The sequence below is a fragment of the Trachypithecus francoisi genome, unplaced genomic scaffold, assembly GCF_009764315.1.
Source record: "Trachypithecus francoisi isolate TF-2019V2 unplaced genomic scaffold, Tfra_2.0 Lachesis_group2, whole genome shotgun sequence".
Classification (NCBI taxonomy): Eukaryota; Metazoa; Chordata; class Mammalia; order Primates; family Cercopithecidae; genus Trachypithecus; species Trachypithecus francoisi.
Genome location: NW_022681465.1, coordinates 101,146,300 through 101,163,410, shown reverse-complemented (window position 1 = coordinate 101,163,410; position 17,111 = coordinate 101,146,300). Strand labels below are relative to the sequence as shown.

Genomic DNA, 17,111 nt, shown 5'->3' with positions numbered 1-17,111 from the left:
GAAACTCGGACAAATTAAGCAATTTGCTGATTACATATATTTAAGTGCCTAACCTCTAAATGAAAATACAGGCTATTTGACTGTAAGCCTCACCAGAAGTCTGTAATACTCTCCTTGGGAGCTCATCCTGTGACAGCAATTCCCACTGGCATACCTTTTGCCATACCTATACTTACAAATTCTGTAACAGTGACAGATGTTTTTCATTCTTTCATGGCAGCAGCTATAGTAAACATTGCCCTCAGATATACATCCACAGTTCGACATTAGGATTTCTAACTGTTGGCCCACAGTATTACTCATACCACTCTTCACTACCTGAATCCGAATTTATTTCTGAAAGCAAAATAATGGCCCTGGGTTTTTTGTTTTTTTTTTTTTTTTGAGATGGAGTTTTTCTCTTGTCGCCCAGGCTGGAGAGGCTGGCGTGCAATGGCATGATCTCGGCTCACTGCAACCTCTGCCTCCCAGGTTCAAGCAATTCTCCTGCCTCAGCCTCCTGAGTAGCTGGGATTACCGGTGCCGACCACCACACCCAGCTAATTTTTTGTATTTTTAGTAGAGATGGGGTTTCACCATGTTGGCTAGGCTGGTCTTGAACTCCTGATCTCAGGTGATCTGCCCGCCTCGGCCTCCCAAAGTGCTGGGATTACAGACATGAGCCACCATGCCCGGCCTGGCCCTGGGCTTTCTTTTGCTGAAATAAGAAAACTGAGGGGATGGCAGCAGGGCAGGAGCAAAGAACAGTGGTTGTTCTACAGTAATTTTCCCAAATAATTTTTTTTTTTTTTAGACAGAGTCTCGCTCTGTCGCCTAGCCTGGAGTGCAGTTGTGTGACCTCCACTCACTGCAACCTCCGCCTCCTGGGTTCAAGCAATTCTCCTGCCTCAGCCTCCTGAGTAGCTGGGATTATAGGCACCTGCCACCATGCCCAGCTAATTTTTGTAGTTTTAGTAGAGACGGGGTTTCACCATGTTGGCTAGGCTCGTCTTGAACTCCTGACATCAGGTGATCCGCCTGCCTTGGCCTTCCAAAGTGCTAGGATTACAGGTGTGAGCCACCACACCCAGCAATACATTTTTAAATAATAAAAAAAAGAAATGAATCATGTTTTTCTTTTTTTTTTTTTCTTGGAGTCTCACTCTGTCGACCAGGCTGGAATGCAGTGGCGCAATGTCGGCTCACTGCAACTTCTGCCTCCCGGGTTCAAGTGATTCACTGGCCTCAGCTTCCCTGTAGCTGGGATTACAGGTGCGTATCACCATGCCTGGCTAATTTTTGTGTTTTTAGTAGAGATGGGGTTTCACCATGTCACCCAGGCTAGTCTTGAACTCCTGACCTCAGGTGATCAACCTGCCTTGGCCCCCCAAAGTGCTGGTATTACAAAGCGTGAGCCACTGCACCTGGCCTGAATCATGTTTTTCAATGAGTCACCAGAACAGCTTATTGCCAGCATCAAACCCCAATCCCTATCTCATATTTGTGCTGAACAACATTTACACTAGGCCACAGCAAAAAATTTATAAGAGAAGTAAATCAACTCTGTGGAGTAGTAGAAATAAGTAAAAATTAACCCACAGGTAACTGAGTAAATACAGAAGCATACTCAAAACCAATTCTATTTCTAGCTCATGAGCTACCCTTAACTCTCAGGGACCACTTCTTTAAAGCATATTCTGGAAATCGTTCAAGGTATGGAAGAGAATTTATTTAGCTTTGTGAGGTTTTACTTCATAATACACATACCCTTGGCACAGGGGGCCCCATTAAAGTTTCATAAACTGCTTAATAAGTAAATATTTATGTTGATTTTATGAGGCTTTGAGACATTAAGTTTGAGAAAGTTAATGGTTATCAGGATTTGCATACAAGATCACAAAACAGTAAAATAAACCAAAGAACAAGACTTCCTTACAACCTCCGAAACATAATACGTTGCAATTTCTAGTGAAATCTTTATTCCTATGCTATATTCATTTTGGTCTCTTAATTATTTTCCATTTTATACTCTTTGACTTCCTTGGAACCTTTTGTATGATCTCCTCTATCTTAATAGTATAGTCACCTATTTTAGCTTGACTATATTTTTATCATTCAGAGTAGGATATACTTACTAAGCCAGTTATACTCCAGTAAACTTGCGAATGAAAAAACATTAGAGAACAGAGAATTAAGAACAAGTAATAGAGTCATTATTTCACTGATCCTCACCCAATTTCAGGAAAATCATGTACCTAAAAAAGCAATTCTGACTGATAAATTTTTCCATGTCTAAACAGAAAGAAAAGTGAAATTATAAGAATCCTATGATAGTTTACTATACATTATGTGCTTTTAATAGTTCAACACTGGTAATGTTTGATAATCAAGAGTAAATTAATAAGCTAACATTTAAAAATGTATACTTTAATAAGTATAAAGTGTATAAATAATTAGGTAAGCTTGTGAAGAAGCTGACCAAGATACATAAATTAGGAAATACAAGTGTCCATCTAAATTTTCTATATTTCATTTTTTTCATAGTATTTATTAAAGGTGTTTAATATACAGTTTCTCATCTGTCATTTTGGAAGTCCTTTATTGTAAAGACAATTCTATTGTCTGATGACAAACAGCAGCCACCATGGTTATTCAGGACCTCCACGCTGAAAAGGGAAAAATAAAGCAGTAAGATTAGATGTTAAATTGACCCAGGAAATGTTTTGATGGCAACTTTACAAATTTATACAATCTTCAGCAAGTAATCTTTGGTTTTTTTGTTTGTTTGTTTTTGAGACGGAGTCTCGCTCTGTCGCCCAGGCTGGAGTGCAGTGGCCGGATCTCATCTCACTGCAAGCTCCGCCTCCCGGGTTTACACCATTCTCCTGCCTCAGCCTCCCGAGTAGCTGGGACTCCAGGTGCCTGCCACCTCACCTGGCTAGTTTTTTGTATTTTTTAGTAGAGACGAGGTTTCACGGTGTTAGCTAGGATGGTCTCGATCTCCTGACCTCGTGATCCGCCCGTCTCGGCCTCCCAAAGTGCTGGGATTACAGGCTTGAGCCACCGCCCCATCTTTGGTTTTTAAAACATAGTTTTGAATTAGTCAAAACTTTAGGGTACTCATATCAATTCTTTTTTTTTTTTTGAGACAGAGTTTCCGGAGTTTCACTCTTGCTGCCCAAGCTAGAGTGCAGTGGTGCCATTTCGGCTCACTGCAACCTCTGCCTCCCGGGTTCAAGAGATTCTCCTGCCTCAGCCTCCCAAGTAGCTGGGATTACAGGCACCCGCCACCATATCCAGCTAATTTTTGTAGTTTTAGTAGAGACAGGGTTTCACCATATTGGCCAGGCTGGTCTCCAACTCCTGACCTCAGGTGATCCACCTGCTTTGACCTCCCAAAGTGCTGGGATTACAGGCGTGAGCACCATGCCCAGCCCTTTTATCAACTCTTATAATGTCAGACCTCGAAGGGACTCAAGGTTGACCTGTCCTTAAATTTCTTGGTATCAGGAGCTCTTTACACTCTGAAAAATTATTGAAGACCCCAAAGAACTGTTTTTTTATGTGATTGTATCTATTGACATTGATATACCACGCATATTTACAGAGGGATTTGACTATGGTTTGTTTCTCGTAGTCTTGGCCTACCTGACCATCCTGTCTTAGCTCTTTTTTTTTTTTTTTTTTTTTTTTTGAGACGGAGTCTCGCTCTGTCGCCCAGGCTGGAGTGCAGTGGCCGGATCTCATCTCACTGCCAAGCTCCACCTCCCGGGTTTACGCCATTCTCCTGCCTCAGCCTCCCAAGTAGCTGGGACTACAGGCGCCCGCCACCTCGCCCGGCTAGTTTTTTGTATTTTTTAGTAGAGACGGGGTTTCGCCGTGTTAGCCAGGATGGTCTCGATCTCCTGACCTCGCGATCCACCCGTCTCGGCCTCCCAAAGTGCTGGGATTACAGGCTTGAGCCACCGCGCCCGGCCTCTGTCTTAGCTCTGACCACACTCTGACATGACAATAGGAACAACATGTAAATCGGCAAATGAAATCCCCAAAGCCCAAATGTTATGGTGTTTTGCATAGTCTTGGGACAAAGAGCAATGACTTACTTGGATAAATTCAATTTCTTCTTGAGACACAAGTTTCCTTCTGTATTTCTGAGGTAATGTTTTTATTATTTCTGCAGTATCTGGTGGACCCTGATACATCAACAAATCTGGTGATTTACTTCCCTTAGAATGTTGTGAAATTACAGAAGAGTGAGATGGTAGCCCTGCTGATCTCAAAGCTTCCGACACTGAAATTTAAAAAAAAAAAAAAAAAAAGACCTTATTAGAGAAATTGTTCAGATGTCAAAATACTGAGTCTTAAAATACTATCAAATAATCAAGTCATTCTTGAAATGAAGTCATTCTTCAAATAACTCTTGAAGTATTATAATTCCAAAAGGTAAATATTGTAGGGTAACTCAGTTGGCTATACATAATTTCATAAAGGTTTCTAAAAACAAATAAGGAGGTAACTTTAAAATTTTTATATATTTATTATGTAGAGATGGGGTCTTACTTTGTTGTCCAGGCTGATCTTGAACTCCTGGGCTCAAGCAAGCATCCTGCCTCAGCCTCCTGCCATCCCACCTCAGCCTGTGAGTAATTAGGACTATAGGCAGATGCCACTGTACCCAGCAAAGGAGCAGTTTTAAGTAAATGAGTTACAAAAATGTAAAATAATGAAATTTCTAGTTAGTGGAATTCAACCCTTTAGGGGAACCTACACTACTTAAGCTTATCTCACATAAGCCCTCATAGGCCAACACATGGTGGAGTTTACAGGTAATATCTTATAACAAGGAATAAGAAAGTCAGTAAATGTAAATGAGGGTAGTTTTCTCAGTATCTTCACACTTGTTTATCTTAATTCTTCAATAGTTACAATAAGTTAAAAATATACCTATAGCCGGGCGCGGTGGCTCAAGCCTGTAATCCCAGCACTTTGGGAGGCCGAGACGGGCGGATCACGAGGTCAGGAGTTCGAGACCATCCTGGCTAACACGGTGAAACCCCGTCTCTACTAAAAATACAAAAAAAGCTAGCCGGGCGAGGTGGCTGGCGCCTGTAGTCCCAGCTACTCGGGAGGCTGAGGCAGGAGAAGGGCGTAAACCCGGGAGGCGGAGCTTGCCGTGAGCTGAGATCCGGCCACTGCACTCCAGCCTGGGCGACAGAGCGAGACTCCATCTCAAAAAAAAAAAAAAAAAAAAAAAAAAATATATATATATATATATATATATATATATATATACACACACCTATAAAATGTGTTGAAATTGCCTGAATTAAAGCAAGAGAAGCACCGAGGATCTGGTTTAAAAAAAAAAAAAAGGGGGGGGGGTGGGAATCAGAGAAAAACAGAACCCTTTCAGAATCTTCTCCCATTCATTTCAAATAAATGCTAAGGATTAAGGCAATCCAAAAAACATTTACTGACTAGATGAATAGATAAATGAATGAATGAGAGAAAAGATGGTTGATGAGGAGAGAAACATAGGAAGGGTTATTATTTTCAGTCTCTGCAAATGGAAGCCTGGGAGAATCTTCTAAAGGATAGGAGAGAGTAAAGGCAGGACAAAATTTAGCCCATATAAACTCACTAGGAATTCAGAGACATCTTCTGTTGAGTCACTACCTTTTAAAATAGGGGTAATAAAGGCCAGGTATGTGGCTCACGCCTGTAATCCCAGCACTTCGGGAAGCCAAGGCAGGCAGATCACCTGAGATCAGGAGTTCCAGACCAGCCTAGACAACATGGTGTAAACCCTGTGTCTACTAAAAATACAAAAATTAGTCAGGCGTGCTGGTGTATGCCTGTAATCCCAGCTACTAAGGAGGTTGAAGCACAAGAATTGCTTGAACCCAGGAGGGGGAGGCTGCAGTGTGCCAAGATAGCACCACTGTACTCCAGCCTGGGAGACAGAGCAAGACCCTGTCTCAAAAAGTAAAATAAAATAGAGGTAATAATTTTTTTTTTTTTTTTTTGAGACAAAGTCTTGCCCTGTCACCCAGGCTGGAGTGCAGTGGCATGATCTCGGCTCACTCCAACCTCCGCCTCCTGGGTTCAAGCAGTTCTCCGCTTCAGCCTCCCGAGTAGCTGGGACTATAGGAGCCCACCACCATGCCTGGCTAATATTTTTATATTTTTTAGTAAAGACAGGGTTTCAACATGTTGCCCAGGCTGGTCTCGAACTCCTGACCTCAGGTTATCTGCCTGCCTCGGCCTCCCAAAGTGCTGGGATTACAGGTGTGAGCCATCGTGCCCGGCCATAAGTTAATTTCTACTTGCATGTTGCATAGGGCACTACTTTGATCTAAGCTCCAATAGTCTTAACTGATTTTTAAATGAGAAATATTGCCTATAATAAAATATTCATTTATAAATATTCACGTACACAATTTTAAAAGAAATCTAAATAAAATACAACTTACCATTGGGTTTAGGATTGTCTCTTCTGTCAGGAAACCTTATTAATGGAGTGTGTGGTTTGACTACCTAAAGGAAAAATAATATGCATGAAAAACAATCTCATTAACTAAAAGAAATGATCTTCTAAACCTCATAAATAGATACTTTTGTTAAACTTACTATTTGACAGCAACTTTAAATTATACTCTTCCCCAACCAGGAAAGCTGGTCTATGAATTATTAACTTGTCTATCTGGTAAACACAACTTTGTACTTTATATACAATCACAAGACTTTCATTGTACTATCGAAGGTGTACTTCAAAGCAACCCAGTGGAGGAGATGATGTGGATTTTATGTTGCATGACTTATAGATTGGTAAGAATTGAAAGCTGGCTGAGCACAGTGGCTTATGCCTGTAATCCCAACACTTTGAGAGGCCCAGGCGGGCAGACTGCATGAAGTCACGAATTCAAGACCAGCCTAGCCAAGATGGCGAAACCCCATCTCTACTAAAAAAAATAAAAAAAATTAGCAGGGCGTGGTGGTGGGCGCCTGTAATCCCAGCTACTCAGGAGGCTGAAGCAGAGAATTGCTTGAACCCGGGAGGCAGAAGTTGCTGTGAGCCAAGATCGAGCCACTGCACTCCAGCCTGGGTGACAGAGTGAGGCTCTGTCTCAAAACAAACAAACAAACAAACAAAAACTTCTCTATTAGCTGTTTCTTCACTTTCACTTTCATAGCCAAGCTTCTTAAGAGAATGTTCTATCTGTCCTATTGTCACTCCCCTATTTAAAAGTTTGAAAACTGGCTGGGATCGGTGGCTCATGCCTGTAATCCCAGCACTTTGGGAGGCTGAGGCAGGAGGATGGCTTGAGCCCAGGAGTTTGAGACCAGCCTGAGCAAGAAGGTGAGACTCCCTCTCCACAACTTAAAATAAAAAAAAAAGAAGTAGGCCGGGCGCGGTGGCTCAAGCCTGTAATCCCAGCCCTTTGGGAGGCCGAGACGGGCGGATCACGAGGTCAGGAGATCGAGACCATCCTGGCTAACACGGTGAAACCCCGTCTCTACTAAAAAATACAAAAAACTAGCCGGGTGAGGTGGCGGGCGCCTGTAGTACCAGCTACTTGGGAGGCTGAGGCAGGAGAATGGTGTGAACCCAGGATGCGGAGCTTGCAGTGAGCTCAGATTCGGCCACTGTACTCCAGCCTGGGCGACAGAGCCAGACTCCGTCTCAAAAAAAAAAAAAAAAAGAAGTTTGAAAAATGTTCCACAGCTTTCACGATAAAGTTCAAAATCTTATTTGGCACTCACAACACCCATCGTGATCTGGTCTCTCCTTACTTTGCCAGCCTTTCTCCCCAACTCTCTTATGTACCTGTTGCTCCAGGTATTCTGAAGTACTTTTCCTTTCCCCAATTCATCCTGCTATTTATCCCCATTCCATCTAGAGCTTATGTCCTCTGCCATGAAATCTCCCTCCCTCCCATCCCATTCCACTTCCATGCCTATCCTTCTGACTGCTTATCCTTTACAACAGCTCACATGTCACTCTTCTCTAAGAACCTTTCCCAAATTCCAAAGTCTGAGTTAAAAACCCCTCCTCGTGTTTTCAGAGGACAGATAAGTTAGCCAATGATTATAGGACAGTGCTAAGCTCCTGGACAGTCAGAGACAGAAAATTAAGCACTTCTGCAGCAGCATTCCTGTTACACGGTAAATGTCCAAGAAACAGTTGCCAAATAAGTGAATAAACCTTTTGTAAGTTAGGTCTAACTGTATAGGCATGTAAATATGTATTATATACTTATACAAATGTACATACACTGCAGAGAAAGAATCATTTGCAACACTGCTTTTATATACTTAAAAACATGATTTAATATGGCCTTATAGGCCAGGCACAGTGTCTCACACCTGTAATCCCAGCACTTTGGAAGGCCAAAGCGAGCGGATCACTTGAGGTCAGGAGTTCAGGATCAATCTGGTCAACATGGTGAAACCCTGTCTCTACTAAAAATATAAAAGTTAGCTGGGTATGATGGTGCACGCTTGTAATCCCAGCTACTCAGGAGGCTGGGGCATGAGAAATCACTTGAACCCAGGAGGTGGAGGTTGCAGTGAGCCAAGATTGTGCCACTGCACTCCAGCCTGGGTGACAGAGCAAGACTTCATCTTAAAGAAAAACAACAACAATAATAATAATATGGTCTTATAAATTAAATTCCCACTCTCTTTGGTATCCCTACTTTTTAACAACAAAAAAAATTATTTTGAGATAGGGTCTTGCTCTGTCACCCAGGCTGGAGTGCAGTGGTGTGATCACAGCTCATTACAGCCTCAACCTCCCAGGCCCAAGTGATCCTCCCACCTCAGCCTCCAAAGTAACTGGGACTACAAGTGTGCCCCACCACGTCTGGCTAATTTTTAACATTTTTTGTGGAGATGGCGTCTCCCTATGTTCCTTAGGTGGGTCTTGAACTCCTGGCGATCCTCCTGCCTTGGCCACCTAAAGTACGGGGATTACAGGCATGAGCCAGCCCAGAAAGTGTTTTAAATGCAAAAAAAGTAGAATGGCATAAAATAAACCCTGATATATTCATCACACAACTTTAACAATAATATAGTCAATCTTATTTCATCATCCCTTCCCTGATTAAACAAATCCTATACATTTAATCCCATCTCATCTGTTAATACCTTCCACACATTACTGACAAACAGAATTTTTGTTAAATCATAACCCCAATACTTTTTTTTTTTTTTCCAATTTGAAAGCAGTGAAGCCAGGCTCAGTGGCTCATGCATGTAATCCCAGCACTTTGAGAGGCTGAGGCAGGAGGATCACTTGAGCCCAGCAGTTCGAGACCAGCCTGGGCAATATAGTGAGACCCTGTCTCTACCACAAATTTAAAAAGTTAGCTGGGCATGGTGGCGTGGGCCTGTTGTGCCAGCTACTTGGGAGGCTTAGTTGGGAAGATCACTTGAGCCCGAGAGGTTGAGATACAGTAAACCAGACAAGATCATGCTGCTGCACTGCAGCCTGGGCAACAGCAAGATCCTGTCTCAAAAAAAAGTCACTGTTTATTAACTCACCAGATTACAAATATAATCATGGTAGACACCTTAGTTCACCCTAGTTTTTGTTCAAGTGAGCCCCAATACTTTTGCCACACTTAACAATAATTCCTACTATCATCTGATATTCAGCTTATGCTCTCATTTCCCCTTCTTGATTGGGTGTGGTGACTCACACCTATAATCTCAGCAGTTTGGGAGTCTGAGGCAGGTGGATTTCTTGAGCTCAGGAGTTTGAAACTAGCCTGGGCAACATGGCGAAACCCTGTCTCTACAAAAAATACCAAAAAATTAGCTGTGAGTGGTGTTGCACACCTTTAGTCCCAGCTATTTCGGGGAATGAGGCAGGAGGATCCACTTGAACCTCGGGAGGTCAAGACTGCAGTGAGCCATTATCGCGCCACTACACTCCAGCCTGTGTGACAAAGTGAGACTCTGTCTCAAACAAAACAAAACAAAAATTTCCCCTTCTCAATTGTCTTTTTACATTCTAAATACAAATATGACAAACAAATAACTCCAACTGCATATTAGTTGGATAACTAAGAAGCCAATCCGAAAAGGCTCCCACTGTATGACTGCAACCATATGACATTCTAGAAAAGGTCAAACTATCCATCTAAGATTTTTTTCTTTTTTTTCTGAGACGAAGTCTCGCTCTGTCGCCCAGGATGGAGTGCAATGGTGCGATCTCGGCTCAATGCACCCTCCACCCAGGTTCGAGTGATTCTCCTGCCTCAGCCTCCTGAGTAGCTGGGACTACAGGTAAGTGCCGCCATGTCCAACTAATTTTTGTATTTTTAGTAGAGATGGGGATTCTCCATGTTGGCCAGGATGGTCTCAATCTCTTGACCTCGTGATCTGCCCACCTCGGCCTCCCAAAGTGTTGGGATTTCAGGCGTGAGCCACAGTGCCTGGCCCCATCTAAGATTTATTCATGCCTTTTCATGGCTTGATAGCTCATTTCTTTTTAGTGCTGAATAATATTTCAATATCTGGATGTACCACAGTTTATCAATTCACCTACTGAAGGATATCTTGTTTGCTTCTAAATTTTGGTAATTATGAATAAAGCTGCTATAAACATCTGTGTGCAGCTTTTATGTGGACATAAGTTTTCAACTCACTTGGGTAGATACTATGGAGTGTAATGGCTAGATCGTACGGTAAGATTATGTTTCCTTTTGTATGAAATTGCCAAACTGGGATCAGTGCCGTGGCTGACGCCTGTAATCCCAATACGTCAGGAGGTCAAGGCAGGTGGATCCCTTGAGTCCACGAGTTCAAGACCAGCCTGGGCAACATAGTGAAACCCTGACTCTACAAAAAATACAAAAATTAGGCATGGTGGCATGTACCTAAAAAAGAAAGAAATTGCCAAACCGTCTTCCAAAGTGGCTGTACCATTTTGCATTCCCACCAGCAATGAATGAGAGTTCCCGTTAGGTGGGATAGTAATAAGAATTCACATCTTTGTCAACATTAAGTGTTGTCAAGTGTTTCGGATTCTGGCCATTCTGACAGGTGTGTAATGGTTGTCTTAACTTGAAATTCTCTAATAACATATGATGTTGAGTATCTTCTCTTTTTTTGAGACAGAGTCTCACTCTGTCGCCCAGGCTGGAGTACAATGGCGCGATCTCGGCTCACTGCAACCTCCGCCTCCCAGGTTTAAGCAATTCTCCTGCCTCAGCCTCCCAAGTAGCTGGGATTACAGGTGCACACCACCACACCTGGCTAATTTTTGTACTTTTAGTAGAGATGGGGTTTCGCCATGTTGGCCAGGCTGGTCTCGAACTCCTGACCTCAGGTGATCCAGCCACCTAGGCCTCCCAAAGTGCTGGGATTATAGGCGTGAGCCACCGTGCCTGGCTGAGTATCTTTTCATTAGACCTATCTGTCATTTGTATATCATTTTTCTTTTCTTTTCTTTTGAGACAGGGTTATGCTCTGTTGCCCAGGCTAGAGTACAGTGGTGTGATCTCAGCTCAGTGCAACCTCAACATCCCAAGTTCAAGCAATCCTCCCACTTAAACTGATCCTCTCACTTCAGCCTCCCAAGTAGCTGGGACTACAGGTGTGCACCACCACACCCAGTTAACTTTTGTATTTTTTGTAGAGACAGGCTTTCACTATGTTGGCCAGGCTGGTCTTGAACTCCAGGGCTCAAGTGATCCACCCAGTTCAGCCTCCCAAAGTGTGTATATTTTCTTTGATGAAGTGTCTGTTCAACTGTTTTGCCCATTTTAAAATTCAGTCATTTATTTTTATTTATTTTCTTATTGTTGAATTCTTCTGTTTCCTTTTTTTTTTTTTTCTTTTCTGAGACAGAGCCTCGCTCTGTTGCCCAGACTGGAGTGCAGTGGGCTCACTGCAACCTCCGTCTCCCAGGTTCAAGCAATTCTCCTGCCTCGGCCTCCTGAGTAGCTCGGATTACAGGTGCCCGCTACCATGCCCAGATAATTTTTGTACTTTTAGTAGAGACGGGGTTTTGCCATGTTGGCCAGGCTGGTCTCAAACTCCTGAACTCAAGTGATCTGCCCGCCTTGGTCTCCCAAAGTGCTGGGATTACAGGCATGAGTCACCATGTCCGGCCTTATGTTTTCTATAATAGTCTTTTATCAGATATGTCTTTTGAAAGTATTTTCTCCCAATATGTGGCTTGCCTTTTTTTGACAGTGTCTCACAGAGCAGAATTTTTTTTTTTTTTTTTTTTGAGGCGGAGTCTCGCTCTGTCGCCCAGGCTGGAGTGCAGTGGCGCAATCTCGGCTCACTGCAAGCTCCGCCTCCCGGGTTCACGCCATTCTCCTGCCTCAGCCTCCCAAGTAGCTGGGACTACAGGCGCCCGCCACCTCGCCCGGCTAGTTTTTTGTATTTTTAGTAGAGACGGGGTTTCACCATGTTAGCCAGGATGGTCTCGATCTCCTGACCTCGTGATCCGCCCGTCTCGGCCTCCCAAAGTGCTGGGATTACAGGCTTGAGCCACCGCGCCCGGCCAGAGCAGAATTTTTTTAATGAAGTCCAGCTTATCAATTAATTTTTCATGGATCATGCCTTTGGTGTTGTATCTAAAAAGTCATTGCTAGGCCGGGCGCGGTGGCTCAAGCCTGTAATCCCAGCACTTTGGGAGGCCGAGACGGGCGGATCACGAGGTCAGGAGATCGAGACCATCCTGGCTAACACGGTGAAACCCCGTCTCTACTAAAAATACAAAAACTAGCCGGGCGAGGTGGCAGGCGCCTGTAGTCCCAGCTACTTGGGAGGCTGAGGCAGGAGAATGGCGTAAACCCGGGAGGCGGAGCTTGCAGTGAGCTGAGATCCGGCCACTGCACTCCAGTCCGGGCGACAAAGCGAGACTCCGCCTCAAAAAAAAAAAAAAAAAAAGTCATTGCTAAACCTAAGGTTAGTTTTATTTTCTCCTATAAGGATTGATTTTATAGATTTGCATTTTGCATTTAGGTCTAGGATCCATTTTGACTTAATTTTTGTGAAGGACGTGAGGTCTGTGTCTAGATGGATCTCCAATTTTTTCAGCACCATGTTGAAAGACTATCTTGTCTCCATTGTATTCCCTTTTGTCAAAGATCAGTTGATTATCTCTTTATTTTTACCTTTCCAAATCTCAGTTTTAGCTATGCCTCTTATAAATAGTATAGCACTGGATTTTCATTTGTTAGCCAGTCTGAAAATGTTTTACTTTATTATTTATTTTTTGAGACCAGGTCTTGCTCTGTTACACAGGCTGGGGTGCAGTGGAGTGATCGTGGTTTACTGCAGCATCAAACTCCTGGGCTCAAGTAATCTTTCCACCTCAGCCTCCTGAGTAGCTAGGACTACAGGTACACATCACACACCACCCCTCCTGCCTGGCTAATTTTTATAGAGACAGGGTCTTGCTATGTTGCCTAGGCTAATCTTGAACTCCTGGCTCAAGCAGTCTTCCCACCTTGGCTTCCCAAAGTGTTGGGATTATAGGTGTGAGCCACCGTGCCCAGCCAGCTTTGTCTTTACTTAATGTTCTGAGACCATGCTACGTGACTTCCTATCAGTTTGTGCCAATCAGTCTTTTGGCACTCTTCTCTTCCTTCAAGATATGGATCAACAACCAAATTCTAAGCTCTACGTTTTTTTTTTGAGTCAGGGTCTAGCTCTGTTGTCCAGACTGGAATGCAGAGGCATGATTATGGCTCACTGTAGCCTTGATCACCCGGGCTCAATCTTCCCACTTCAGCCTCCTGAGTAGCTGGAACCACAGGTGCATGTCACCATGCTCAGCTAATTTTTAAAAATTTTTATAGAGATGGGGTCTTGCCATGTTGCCCAGGCTGGTCTTGAACTCCTGGGCTCAAGCCATCCTCCTGCCTCAAACTGCCAAAGTGTTGGGATTACAGGCATACACCAGTGAGCCTGGCCTAAACTCTCTTATTGGCACTGTAGTCCTAACTTTATAGGCCTGTCACAGAGATACTCAATAAATTTTGCTAATGTTATATGTAATTATTACATAATATTAGCAGATACTCTATTATTTATTTTTTGAGACCAGGTCTTGCTCTGTTACACAGCCTATTACACAGGCTGGGGTGCAGTGGGGTGATTGTGGTTCACTGCAGCGTCTAACTCCTAGGCTCAAGTGATATTATATTAGCATATTGGTAGTATTCTTTTCCTTTTTTTTTTTTTTTTAAGAGTGCAGTCACGAACCTGGTATGAATTCTAAATATGTGAGTACAGGTCTTTGTTCCTATGTTAGAAGGGCACAGACCATTCCTTACTGTGTATCTCATGGTTTCTTCATTTGTTTGCATAGATCAGCTGTTAGTATTGCTTTGGACTCTACCATTTTAACAAACTACCACAATTTGTTTATGCAAAAGACAGACATATAGATTGTTTCTGGTTTGGGGGCTAACAGAAACAGAGCCAGGGACCCCAAGGCAGTATGTACAGTACCTACCTGCTGAGATGCCACACTTCTGCTGCCAGGCTGGAATCTCTTAGCTCTGGACCCCAGTTCTTTGCTAGTAACTCTTTTCTCTATGAACATTTTGGTACAGAGACTATGGGCATTCACTTCTCTTGGGCAATAAACCAATGAGTAGAATTGCTGGGTCATACCGTAGATACACGCTTAACTATTAGAGACTGACAGCTTTCCAAAGTGGCTGTAACATTTTATATTCCCACCAGCACTACTGAGGGTTTCAGACACTTCACATTCTTATCAACACTGACGTCTAAATTTTAGTCATTTTTGGTGGATGTGTAGGACCTCATGGTTTTAATTTTTATTTTCCTGGCAAGTAATGATATTGAGCCCCTTTAAAAATGTTCATTGCGGCCGGGCGCGGTGGCTCAAGCCTGTAATCCCAGCACTTTGGGAGGCCGAGACGGGCGGATCACGAGGTCAGGAGATCGAGACCATCCTGGCTAACACTGTGAAACCCCGTCTCTACTAAAAAATACAAAAAACTAGCCGGGCGAGGTGGCGGGCGCCTGTAGTCCCAGCTACTCGGGAGGCTGAGGCAGGAGAATGGCGTGAACCCGGGAGGCGGAGCTTGCAGTGAGCTGAGATCCGGCCACTGCACTCCAGCCCCGGCGACAGAGTGAGACTCCGTCTCAAAAAAAAAAAAAAATGTTCATTGCTCATTTGGGTATCTTTTGTGCAACACCAAGTCTTTTACCCATTTTTAAATTGTTATATATTATTGATACATATGGTTATATATTATGAATAACAGACCTTTGTCAGATAGTCTCTCAGTCCTTACAGAATCTTTAACTAGTTAATGCTCAATAACTACCCACTGAATAAGTGAGGATCATTCACTGCAATGGGACCAAAAACTGGGATCTAGGATTATCATTCAGACAACAACCTCAGGAATTTAGAAAAAGGTCTTTTAAGAGATGTACTTATATAAAGCGAAATGTACTTCTCATATCAAAGATAAAAGTCAATCATAAAATAATACACTTTCAGGGTTCAAAGACTAAGTTACTTCAGCTGTCTATCTAAACCAAGTGAAAATAGGCTTGTGAAACCAACGCTTATACACACACACACACACACACACAAATTAAGCTTAAATAACATTTTTCTATTCCCCTCATCTGGCGTGTAGCCAGACGCTTGGAGAGGTTGGGGAGAACCCGCTCTGGCTAGGGCGCAGTACGCGGCGCCAGTTGCCCGACCATTCCCGAGACCTTGAAGGGGCACTGGGTCAGATCCAGGGTTCACTTCCTTCCACGCCCCGCTACCGCCTTCCTTCCGATTGGCTGATCGGGGGCACCACAGCCAATCCTAGACGGTGATTGGCCAGGCTACCGCCAGGGCCGTCTCACCCACAGACGCCTAAGACTAACAAGGTCCTGGCGGAGGGGCCGGGCACCCCGGCAGTAGGTACAGAACCTACCTGCGAAGATGCTGCACGCTTGCCGCCAGGCTCGAACCCTCGGCGCCGGACCCACCTCACTGCCCGGCCCTAGAGGCTCAAAGTCCCATCCTGACACACACACGCGGGCGCCGCCGCTGGCCCTCCGCAGAGGCGCGGTCACCGCGCAGATTCTGCCCACCGCCTTTCCTCCCCGACGCCGTCGCTACAGTCAGCACCGTCCTACCGGCCAAGGTGCGGAAACACGACAAATTGCTTTACCTGAACGACCCTACTGGCAGACGCCATCTTGCTGCCCATCATGACCCCAAGAAGGGGCAGTTTCCGGGGCGCGAGCGAGCCGCAGCGATCACCGGAGTCCCGGGCGGCTGGGGGCGGTGCTTCTCGGGACGTCGCGGAGGCGGAGACCGGACTGGGCCCTCCTCCGCCGTGGGGATGGCCCCGCCCCCTGTGCCTGACCCCCCCCCCCCCCCCCCCAACCCCTTCTCCCTCCTAGGATCGACCCACGTGTGTTCTATTGTTTCGTTTTGAGGACAAAGTTTTGTTATAGTGGGTCTCTTTTGCTTATTTGCCTATAAATTGTCTAGGACCATTTCCTTTCCAGAAAACAAGTTTATAATTTTGAAACAGTTCAAAATTTTATCTGGAACCAAATAAATAATACAACCTTCTGATCTGTCAGCTCTTGCAAAGATTTAAAAAATTAAAGAAAAACAAAAACCCTGCGGTTTCCTAAAATGAATAATTTTGTTAAAACGGTAGTGGCAGGCTCACAAGAGTTTACTCTGGCTTACAAAGGGTCATGTCACAGTCTCTTGCTGATTGGCATTGCTTGATTGTAAGTTGGTTTCTGTTTTCTTTACCATTTATTACTCCTGATATTGAACTGCTGGGCCTTTGCTTCAAGTTGAGATAACTCAAAAATTCAGAAATATTTGAAACGTAAGCCACCCATATCGTTTCCCCAAAGTTACATTACGGGCGGGGCGCTATGACTCACGCCTGTAATCCCAGCACTTCGGGAGGCTGAGGCGGGCAGATCACTTGAGGTCAGGAGACCAGACTGGCCAACATAGTAAAACCTGTCTCTACTAAAAATACAAAATTTAGCCGGGCGTAGTGGCGGGCACCTGTAGTTCCAGCTACTCAGGAGGTGAGGCAGGAGAATTGCTTGAACCCAGAAGGCAGAGGTTGCAGTAAGCCAAGATT

The 17,111-nt window shown here is 44.1% G+C and overlaps 1 protein-coding gene across 2 annotated transcripts; it reads right to left on the bottom strand.

Annotated features, from left to right (window-relative positions):
• Nucleotides 1-1,689: 1,689 nt before the first annotated feature.
• MRPS36 (mitochondrial ribosomal protein S36) lies at nucleotides 1,690-16,344 on the bottom strand. 2 transcript variants are annotated; one of them, XM_033179761.1, is made up of 4 exons: nucleotides 16,164-16,327; nucleotides 6,453-6,516; nucleotides 4,083-4,270; nucleotides 1,690-2,645 (listed from the first exon to the last, which is right to left on the bottom strand). In XM_033179761.1, the coding sequence occupies exons 1-4, from the start codon at nucleotides 16,203-16,205 to the stop codon at nucleotides 2,628-2,630; spliced, it is 312 nt and encodes a 103-aa protein (XP_033035652.1). In that variant the 5' UTR covers nucleotides 16,206-16,327; the 3' UTR covers nucleotides 1,690-2,627. The 2 variants fall into 2 exon arrangements, with proteins under 2 accessions (XP_033035652.1, XP_033035651.1); XM_033179760.1 differs by lacking the exon at nucleotides 1,690-2,645 and adding an exon at nucleotides 3,442-3,649 and having other exon boundaries at nucleotides 3,971-4,270; nucleotides 16,164-16,344.
• Nucleotides 16,345-17,111: the final 767 nt, after the last annotated feature.

What these genes read in the sequence shown, in the direction of transcription:
- MRPS36 (XM_033179760.1), bottom strand. Translation starts at nt 16,205, where the DNA reads ATGATGGGCAGCAAGATGGCGTCTGCCAGTAGGGTCGTTCAG. An exon ending in CTGCCAGTAGGGTCGTTCAG is followed by an intron (nt 6,517 to 16,163) that starts GTAAAGCAATTT and finishes TTTTTCCTTTAG; the next exon opens with GTAGTCAAACCACACACTCC. An exon ending in AGACAATCCTAAACCCAATG is followed by an intron (nt 4,271 to 6,452) that starts GTAAGTTGTATT and finishes TTTAAATTTCAG; the next exon opens with TGTCGGAAGCTTTGAGATCA.